This window comes from Callionymus lyra, chromosome 6, assembly GCF_982586985.1.
Source record: "Callionymus lyra chromosome 6, fCalLyr1.hap1.1, whole genome shotgun sequence".
NCBI lineage: Eukaryota > Metazoa > Chordata > Actinopteri > Syngnathiformes > Callionymidae > Callionymus > Callionymus lyra.
Window position 1 is genome coordinate 32,242,426 of NC_141823.1, and position 11,114 is coordinate 32,253,539.

The window sequence follows — 11,114 nt, forward strand, 5'->3', positions numbered from 1 at the left end:
AGATGAAACATTATGTAAAGCCTAAGAGACAATTATATTGTGGATGTGTTGCTGTTATTTGTTGTGTGTGACATGTATCCTGATCATGCTGAGACTTTGTAAATAAAGCGCATCCCATTTATTTGGTGATTCATTCATTTTATAACCTTCCAGTATTTTTGTCAACAATACCATTTTGTACTGTGCATGTGAAGGTTGAGCATGCTTGTGGCTAACTGTATGAACTGCACAAGCCACCTGTTTTAAACAACATGACAATACTGGCATGTCTACAAGGTTCGTATGAGTAGACAGAATGTGCATGATGGTTAAGTGGGGCATGGGGATAATACAAGGACATTCAGCGGTCAGTGTTGAAACTATAAATTCTGGTATATGCAGTCTGGGGTCCTGATAATGTCGTTGAAACAGTGCCACTAGTATCTTTTCATCAAACTGTCTTCATGAAACTGCAGCAGATTTTAAAAAGTGGGACGATAATGGTGTATCCTGCAACACGGCCAGCACTTTACTGATAACTGACAACATCAGCACCTGATTCAAAGAATCCACATGCAGTGAATTAACAATAGGCTTGATCAGGGACTACTGTAGTTGTGCAAGTGCATTCAAAATACCTTTCTTCATAAGTCAGTTTTACGATGGGTTGATTACAGCATAAAAAGGATCTTCCTGTCGCGCTGCAATACTACAGGCATCATACCTGTGTCACACAAAGTTTCAAAACCATTCATCATATGGTCATAGTAAACATGTTTACAACAGATGCATTAACTCAAAGCAGTTTCAGCAAAATGGTGAAATATATCTGTTTTCTTCGGATATAAATAAGCATAATCACAGACGACGTATTAGATCATTCTCTCTATCTATTACACCGCAGCTCCAAAATGTATGAGACAGTGTTCCAATAGTTAATTTTAATTATGTTTGAAACAAACGAATTCGCAAACGAATGCGACAACAATGATCTATGTTTGTATTATATAATGTGTTTATTTATTAATCGCCACAATTTGATAATGGTGAAACTAGATAAACGCCGTTTTCTAGTGTGACCTCTTTTCATGTGACCTAAAAACAGCTTCTCCCGGAAGTGACGTCTTTTCATTCTTTCCAGTCAAAATGGCAGCTGTTGATATGGACGTGCCGGTGGACTCAGAGCCACAAATTCACAACCAGGCAGACATGGAACGGTAAGTAAAACACTGTTGGTCGCCTTTTATTTTGCTGTTGTATTGATTTCCAAGAAATGAGTGAGATTGGCGAGATGTTGGTTGACAAGACTACACGTTGGCCTCGGTGCTAACACAGACTAGCTAACGAGCTATAGCATCCTACTAATAAAGATAAGAAAACACATTCTCGATCATTTATTTATATGCAGAATTGTTAAGAATTTGAAACGTCACCCTGTTTTAGTACATACAACTAAATTAATATAATATATGTTATCATGTGTTGTCACGTGTTCTTAAGTACCAGTGAGCCTAAATGTATATTGTTTTGTACTAATCGTGACAGTGCAGGGCGTTATCGGGAGAAAAAAATTGTATCGTTGTTCTTCTAAACACACCCTACTTGTGTCCTTAAAAACAGCGTCGACAGCATACTAGCCTAGCATTGTTGGCGAAATATGTCAGCTTAATAGTCCCAGTTGTGTATCTCAACATCAGATCTGATACTATAACAATCATTTCATGTTTCTGATTTAAAGGTAACCCAACTATTTATCCTTGGCAGATACATATACAACCATTGTTATTAGAGATCACTAAATACATATGAATATATAAATACTATATAACCTAAGCATTTTACCTCGATCTGGCTTTTGAATGAGAGGAGAGAAATCCTTCCAGGCTCCTAAGCTTTGGAAAGTTCTTTCTCTCCCTCTGCGTTCGATGGAGTCTTCTGACTCCGTCAAGAAACATCTTAAGACTTTTTTAATTGTGCAAAATCTAACTTGGACCTGATATTTTTTTCAACATGTTGTCTTTGCCTTTTAAAGTTTTTAAATTTGTGAGTATTTTTAACTGAGTATTCATTTGTTATTTAAGCACCTTGTGACCCTGGTCTGTTAAAAAGGCGCTTTACAAATAAAAATATTTTACTTTCTATAAATGACTACTGAGTAATCCCTAGATTCAAGTCACACCTGACAAGTATGTTGATCATATGATTCCATTTGATAGTTGGAGAAAGGCAAATACGTTATTTTATCTTCGCAAGTAATGTTCTAGCCAAGTAAAGATTGTTATCATCAGGGATAGAAAATCTGAGGAAAGATACAGAGTTGCTCTTGTCCTGTGGAGTTCTCTGATCTTTTTTTTTATCAAACTATTACATTTTCTAAAAAGGTTCTAGTGCAAAAGTTCCGTATAAAACTCAAGCAATCGAGGTGGATCCTGCGCATAATTGAGCAGCCTGAATCATTTTTACAAGATCGGGTCGAGCAAAGAACTCTTTATACAATATCAGATGGTTAAGGGATAAGGAAACATGGCATCAATTGTTTTTGTTTATATAGCTTTGAGTATATAGTTAAGATGGAACAGTTAAAAATAACAAAAAAATCCATTTGAACAAAAAAACAGTCTCAACAATTTACCTTGGATGGCCCCTTGACTCATCAAATGTGAAGCTCCTGATGATGTTAAATTTAGATCTTATTTTAGGTGTGATATATCTGTAAATTATCTCATCTTTTCATTCTCTCTCCAGACAAGCGGAAGGTTTCAAAGAACAAGGAAACATCTTTTACAGCAAGAAGGATTACTCTGAAGCTTTCAACTATTACACCAAGGCCATAGGTAAGGATTCTGGTTTATAAAAATCCACTTGTTAAATTGTCCGCACATCAGATGTTAGAGAAGGGGATCTGAAAGAAATATTTTATCACAATTATGGGTGATTTTCTACCACAATAAAGATACACAACTATATAGATTTTCAGAGAACAATTTGCAAACGCACTACAGAAACTGCTTAGTTTTTCTCTTGCTTTATTTTGGAGCTGTGTGTAATTATTTCAGTTGTGGATGCCAATACTAGTGCATTATTTTGATACTTCGATACCAATTATTTACCAAGATTTAAGAAAATAATTACTTTCATGTGCACAACTTTAATAAACAAAAGCACCAACAATAATTTTTACATTCAAATAGCGCTAATTGTAACCTTTTTTCTCATAAATGTGCAAATCAACAAAAAAACCAACAACAAAGTTGTAATTAGCAGCCTTTAAGGATAATGACAAACCTAAATATTTGTCTTATTAATGTGCAAATAAACAACAAAAGATTCAAATAGTGGCAATGAGCAAATAATGTCATGCGAATTATAGATAATTATATGATTAATCCATGACCAGATACTCAGAAAATGCACTTTTCACCTTTCTAACTTTGCCTTTCAAAAATATACACTATTGCTTCTGGTCAGTCTAATTGACTGTAAAGAAAAATAAATTTCAAATAAAATGAGGATAGCAACGTTAGGCTTTAGCCCCGTGCGACACCGGATGTATACAGGATGTATTTAATCTTAATGCTGAACTGGACCAGGCTATTAGTCCTCAAAAGAGTCATATATCTATACAGCAGAGCTTAATTTGCAATCGATAGTTTGTTATATGGTGTCCTCTGTTCTTTTCGAAGACACCTGCCCCAAAAATGCAAGTTATTATGGCAACAGAGCAGCCACTTTGATGATGCTCTATCGCTTCCAAGAGGCACTGGAAGATTCTCAGAGAGCTGTGCGACTGGACGACTGCTTCATGAAGGTCAGTTTCTCTAGATGCTCCATAGTGACTGCATATTATCCAGAGGCCATTTATATTTGCGTTATTGATGTCGGTTCTGTTTTTACGGATAGGGTCATTTACGTGAGGGTAAATGCCACCTTTCACTGGGGAATGCCATGGCAGCAAGTCGCTGTTTCAAGAAAGTTCTGGAGCTGGAACCGAGCCACAGAGAAGCCCAGCAAGAGGTGAGTTATGTCGGCCTGTGCTAGTGTTAACATGGAGAACGGCATTTAAATATTGATGAAATCTATACTTGTATCGAGATGTACTAAATATATCTTGATATATAGCCTTGATCTAGATGATGCTTTGATGCATATAATCAAATATGTGAAAACAATTTTAATGTGAATAAAATACTTTCTTGATTTGTATATGTAATCTTTTTTTAAGAGGATAACATTTAAACTCAGTTTTCAGATGGCTTGTATGTTTCAAATGTATATATTGTACAGCCCCACTATAGTACATGATCATCCAAGAAGATGGATGGATGGACATACTTTATAACCTGGACATGTATGCAAATTAATATATCTTTTTAGTTTATAAATTCTATATATAAGGTGTAAACACAAGTAGAAATGTTTATTTGGTTATGCTATGTTTTAGGTTTGTCTATGTCACTGAGAACTTGTTATACTAACTGTCTTGCTTGTCTTAATTTAAATGTGTTTCAGAACAAGAATGCAGCCACCGTGCTGGAGTTTGAGCGACTGGCAGATTTTGGTTTTGAAAAGAGGGATTTTAGAAAGGTATTCAATATTTTTAGATAACACTTCTGCATCTGTTTGCTCACCCTGTTACATTTACTCTGTGAGCAAGCATGTGTGTGTTTAAAAGATTGAAGTAAAGCCATTTTTTTTGTCTTATTTTGTGTCACTTGTTCTGTGCCAGGTGGTGTACTGTATGGACCGGGCCCTTGCTCTGGCTTCTGCCTGCCACCGCTTCAAAATCTTGAAGGCAGAGTGTTTAGCCCTCCTGGGGCGCTACCCAGAGGCTCAATCTGTTGCAAGGTGCAATCATACCCTTTTACTGTTTTGATTCTTGTGTTGTATGTTCCTTCAATCTATTCTGTGATAATGTAGGATTCCCCTTTTCCTACGTTTTACAAAAATAATTTTTGGTTAATATGTTTAAGGTACATTCATGTAGAAATTTAGGGCAAGATCATTCTCTTCTGTGTTTGTGTGCATGCATAGCTTGCACTCAACGTTTGCCTGCAAATTAAGTTAAATGTTGGCAATGAAAAATGCATCACAAGTTTTGCCTAATAGGGGCTTTATTCCCAGGCTGAAAACATCCAAACTTACTCCCACAGTGAGCCAATTGAATATACATACATTTGTTTTAACAAATGATCTTGCAACTTTGTTAAAAAAGTAAAGTAGTTAAACATAGTCTAACCTTTTGTTTGTGTGCAAAATTGGATACATGTTGTTACAAGTATCTTGATTATAAAAGTGTAATTTACAGTATTAAAAAGCTACTTTCTTTTTTTTAGTGACATCCTGAGACTCGAGTCCACAAACGCAGATGCTCTGTATGTCCGAGGTCTCTGTTTGTACTACGAGGACTGCATCGACAAGGCAGTTCAGTTCTTCGTTCAGGCTCTGCGCATGGCACCAGACCACGAAAAGGCCCGGCTTGCTTGCAGAGTAAGATTTCCTTTTTACCTCAAAGAATAATTAACTTCATGGTGGATCCAAAATATGGTAATTATTACTAAAGGAAGAAGGATTCTTCTGCTGATAATCTCACTGCTCATTCTTATCACCAATTACATGATTTGTACTAGCATGAAGCGCAGTACTGTCTGTTACAACAGAATTTCAGAAGGAGGGTTTTCTTTATCCATTTCGACTGTTTGCTGATCTTTTCTTGAATCCACCACACATCATTTTTTTTGAAGAATCACACAGCATGTCACCATACCAAAATTTAGTTTTTGTTCTGTTGTCATCAATTGCAAAAAAACAACGACCAAAGTCACCAAACCAATAGGGCTGTTGTGATACTATTTGCTAGATGAATTTCGATGCACTGCATAAATTGCATACGTTTTGGAACGATTTTAGGGTACATCAAATTTCACATCAGTGACATTAGGGGTCGTTCCACTCTCTTTTGGTTGAATTAATAGAACTAAAAGCCCAAATATGTCTAAACATATACACCACCATCATCAATTGTTTAGTGGAATCTTAAGCTGTACATAAGCTTCTTCTCCATCTCATTCAATGTTCACCAGACACAGGTTCCAGGTCTTGTAAAAAAACAACCTTGCAGTTCAGCAGTTGAGTGCAACTGTGGTGGCAGCAGCATCTTTCCTGCTTTAAAAACAAGTATTTAAAGTTCCCCGTTTTAGTTGGTACCAGCATAAGCTTGGTGTACACGGGCTATCGGAGCAACAAACAGCTGAAATCGGTTCATCTTTCACTGCACAGTTGACAATGTTTCAAGGCATATGCAGTATGTATGCTGAAAACCATTGGTTTGGATTTACAGCTTTAGACTTTTTGCATTTTAGAGCCCTCTAGTGGACAATAGTTTCTCTTTATTTTTTTAATGGACTTGGTTTTAAAAATATTTTCTTACATCGACATTCCCCTTTTCTCAATGTTGAGATGGAAAGTATTGTCTAATAGCCTTTACCTGAGTTTATGCTTCTCTATTATTTGATATCTATGAAAATCTGAGGGCTTTTTTGATGTTGCCTACTGATTTAACCTTTAAATCGTTTCTGTTTGAAATAGTTTTATAAGGTTCAGTTTCTAATGTTTAGATAGCGTAAATTAGTATTTTTGATCTGTCTAGTAATACCTTTCTTGTAATCTGCTGCAGGATGCCAAAGCCCTGAAGGCCAAAAAAGATGAAGGCAATGGTGCGTTCAAAATCTGCAACTATGACGCTGCATATCATCTGTACACTGAAGCACTTGCAATTGACCCTAACAACATCAAGACAAATGCCAAACTATACTGCAACAGAGCCACAGCAGGAGCAAAGGTAAGGTGATATTGTCTTTGTGGTCTTCTAGAAATTTAAATTCAATAATTATTTCTTGTGACCAGCTGAAGAAGCTAAACCAAGCCATTGAGGACTGCTCCAGTGCAATCAAACTAGATGACTCGTACATAAAGGCATACCTAAGAAGAGCACAATGGTGGGTAAAAGTCTTAGTTGATTTGAAAAAAATAGTAAATCACATTTTTTCCATTTTTAAAGTTGTGCTACAATGTAGCCCTTTGATTTACATCATGGGTCAGAGATTTTGTTTTCTGTTTATTTTTGTATATCTGCGAAAGAGATGTAAATGGTGATAATTTGTAAGGCAGTTAATAGATTTTCAGATATTGTAGTTTTTCATGTGGTAATATTTAGCCACTGTCGAATATCGTTGACAGAACAATACATAATGTGACGGATGTTATTTCTCAAACCAATAGTGCTAGAGTCATAACCATAATGTAGTCTCATCTATCCTCTCATGCAAGTCATGAGGAGTTTTGGTTACAATAGATATGTTTTATTGACTTTTGTGAGTGGTGGAAGAAGGAAAGAATGAAAATCAAATTCCTTGTTTTTTGTATTGTTTGCACTCTTGTGATGGATTGCCCTGTTTTCTGTGTGGAAACTGCAGTTACATGGACACAGAGCTGTATGAAGAAGCTGTAAGGGACTATGAAAAGGTGTACCAGACAGAGAAGACATCAGGTAGATAGCCTTTTGACTTGGATAACGATTCTGTCAATATAACCGCATATACCGCTTACTCAATTAAAATGTTCATCCTCAGACCACAAGCAGCTCCTGAAATCGGCACAGTTGGAGCTGAAAAAAAGCAAGAGAAAAGACTATTACAAAGTACTCGGGGTAGGCAAGAATGCTTCAGAAGATGAAATCAAAAAAGCGTACCGTAAAAGGGCACTCCTGCATCATCCAGGTATTTCTCAGCATTCACACTAACAGAATTAACATGGACAATTATTTTATGGTCTTAAATTGCGTTTGTGTTTGCGACAGATCGCCACAGTGCTGCCACCCCAGAGGTTCAAAAGGAGGAGGAAAAGAAATTTAAGGAAGTGGGCGAGGCCTTCACAGTGCTTTCTGACCCAAAAAAGAAGCTCAGATATGACAACGGGCACGATCTGACTGATGATGGCGGCTTCGATGGTGGAGGTACGGCGAGTGTATTACCTTTGGAATGCAGACCTGCTCTTACTAATGTCCTGTCAAATTAATTTTTTTAATTGCTTTACACAACTTGGTGCACAATTTTTAAATTATCTTATTTAAAATACTGCTTCTGAATTAGTTTAACTCTGGTTAAAAAAAAGAAGAAAAACTCATGAACAATCAAGTACTTTTATTTGATATATTGTATCTCATTCTTGCACGTCTGCTATATTTTGGAATACATTTAAAGCTGGTCTTGTTCAGCTATAGAAAGTGGACTCATTCATCGGCATACATGTTTCTTTTTTCTAGACTTTGATGCAAACAACATCTTCAGGGCATTCTTCGGTGGAGGAGGTGGAGGAGGAGGAGGAGGAGGAGGTGGAGGGGGTGGTGGAGGATATACTTTTGATTCCAGTCCTGGTAAGTTTGGACTCAAACCTGCTGCATTTGCATAACATTATTAAGGCCAGTACATAATCTTTGAATAAATACACAAATTGATGTTGATATCATCAGTCAGTTGGAACTTTGAAAATAACTACAAAACAGAATTAAAGTAAGAATTTATGGAGCACAACCAGAGAAAAACTCCAATAAAGTATTTCGGTGTTCCTGCTTAATGAGTGGCCTTTACAACCAAGATGGTTGCTTAATGGTTAACTTCCTTACCGATATCTTTGATTCAAAGCTGGACCTGTAAACCTTGCTGCACAGTGTTGTTAATTTAGTTATAAAGTTAGTCATATTAACTTGATGAAAGTTTCAAAGTCAAAAGTGCATTTAATTTTTAAATGGGAAATTAATAATTAGCAAGTTATTATGGTTTGAGTGGGATTAACCAAACTACAACCCGTTTACATACAATAGAACCCTCCCCTTCATCTCCTTTTTTCATGCGTCCATTTTTTCAACTCCTTCAAGTAAATGCAGGACTTCGATACAACACAGTCTTGGAATCAGCACAGTGATGTGTGCAAGTCCAGTGTTGATTGGACCAGCCCTCTGCCAGTTCCACAAATTGATCAGTACTTTCTTTGTCAAAAGAGCCTGTCTTAGAGAGGTAGCCCTAATAGTTTGAATTGGATCAGCCCGTTTTCAAATAGAACTGAAATGCCACAGTTTTTTTGAGGACCTCTAGTGTGATTAGCAATTGAACTGGCCCAAATGTGCATCACTGCACTGTCCAGCCTTGATGGCTGCACTTGAGCTCAGCTCACCTCTGTTTACAAATAAACAAATATGGCATTATGACCTGTCAAGTTAAAGTGAAAGTTCACCCAAAATTCAAACTTTACTCATTTTCTACTCGCCTTCATGGCAGCTAATCCAATCCTTTTTGGATTTATAGGCAGAAATGCATCTCCGCTTGACGGTTGCAAACCTTGCTCAGTTTTCCTCGTCCAAAAATAATTGCTGGAAATTATCCAAATATTTGTTTTATACTCGTAACACGTTTTAAAGTCAAACTAGTTTGACTGAGGGTTGTACTTAGAACCATTGTAGCGTCTAGTTAAACTTTTTTTTCTATACCATCTATATCATCAGATCGCCTTCAGTTCCTTTCTAGGAGTTAAAACTATATTTACTTCATACTTAGTTAGTAGAAATTACTAGAGAATGTTTTAAATGCAGGCTTGCATCATCACATCCAGCCATTAATAGGGTTATCTCAGTAGCTGAGGCTAATGATATGAAATTTAAATCAGATTGAGATGTTGAGATGCATTTTATTCTTTATTATTCATCCATTGAGAGGGATTTTTCTTGTGTGTTTGTGTTGTAAATGTTTCTAATATCAGCCTGTGTTTGCAGATTCCGGCCCTGGGAACTTCTTCTTTCAGTTTGGATAAATGTGAGCCTCAAAAGGAGACTTGCTGCAGCGGACATTTTGGACCCTCACTTGCCAATATTTCGATTCCTACGTGTTCTCACAAATTGTTCAGCTCTTTTGTTTTCTGTTCTGGCCCCTCTATATTGACCAATGCCGATGCTCAGAAACCCCTGTCGGAATCAACTGCAGATTCTGCTCTTGTGGTGAGGATTGTGTTGGAGCCGTCAGCATCACGGATGTTAAACCTCATTCTTATATGTAAACATAATGGGCTTTTCCCCAAATGTAATAAACTGTGTATTGCAGGTTCCAATAGACTGTCAAATCTGACCTCAGGACACCTTCTGATTTTCTCTTACACTGGTCCCAGTGGGGTGGGCTTGGCTGACCCACTTGCTAAAAGAACATGCTGTTTGTTGTTTTTCTTTTTGTTTTTTTTGATGCAAAATGCTGCGTTGTATATTGACTTGAATGTAAAGTCGATTTTATTCAGTAAATTTTATTTCTCACCTTCCCTCTGGTGTATTTATATTTATTCTACTGTTTTTCCAACTTGTGGCAATTTCTTGCAAAAGTTTCTTTGTCCCTTTTTATATTAAAATCAGAACCTAAAGATATTCCTCTTTATTCATTGTACAAATATGTTCCTGCTAAATATTCAAAAGTAGAACATCACATTATTTCTAATGTGTTTTTAAATCAAGCACCGAGCATACATGTGTGATTTTCCTGTGCAGACTCGAGTGCCTTACAAAAAACTCTCTCCAATCCAGAGTGACTATAGGTTTCCCACTGACTCATCCAATCGTTCTTCTAATGCGTGTTCTGGTAAAGGCTCCCCCCACTGGTTTGATCATTCTAAATAGTTTAATATCTTTGCCCATGACCATTCATCTGTTTGATTTTACAGCCTGTCATTGTGTCCAAGTGACATGTTTGTTAGAAAATAAAGACTTGTTTTTTTTCCTGGAGAAAAATGCATCCGTTTTCTATACTGTCAAAGTTTTCCTTCTATACTATAAACTATTTCAGTAATTAAGAACATTGTTAACTTATAGACACATTTTGGTTTTCAAGATAATTGGACCACATTTTGACAGCAAAAATCTACTACTTAATGGTACATGAGATATTAAAAATGTAAATAAAAAAAAATAAATTTAAGTATCACAAGGTATAATAAAGCTCATTAAGTGTACTTGGAAAGTATGTTTTTAATTTGTTACAGGAATCAAAGAATGGCACGATAATTTAAATGGATTATACTTGAGTAAACCATATACTCACAAGAGT

At 36.4% G+C, this 11,114-nt stretch overlaps 1 protein-coding gene across 1 annotated transcript; it reads left to right on the plus strand.

Annotated features, from left to right (window-relative positions):
- Positions 1 to 1,094: 1,094 nt before the first annotated feature.
- Positions 1,095 to 10,798, plus strand: LOC148078822 (dnaJ homolog subfamily C member 7-like). Its single transcript, XM_087792791.1, has 14 exons — positions 1,095 to 1,196; positions 2,725 to 2,813; positions 3,663 to 3,787; positions 3,880 to 3,993; positions 4,489 to 4,563; positions 4,706 to 4,824; positions 5,313 to 5,466; positions 6,653 to 6,817; positions 6,883 to 6,974; positions 7,452 to 7,525; positions 7,608 to 7,754; positions 7,835 to 7,990; positions 8,300 to 8,410; positions 9,803 to 10,798. The coding sequence occupies exons 1-14, from the start codon at positions 1,126 to 1,128 to the stop codon at positions 9,838 to 9,840; spliced, it is 1,530 nt and encodes a 509-aa protein (XP_087648917.1). The 5' UTR covers positions 1,095 to 1,125; the 3' UTR covers positions 9,841 to 10,798.
- The last annotated feature ends 316 nt before the right edge of the window (positions 10,799 to 11,114 follow it).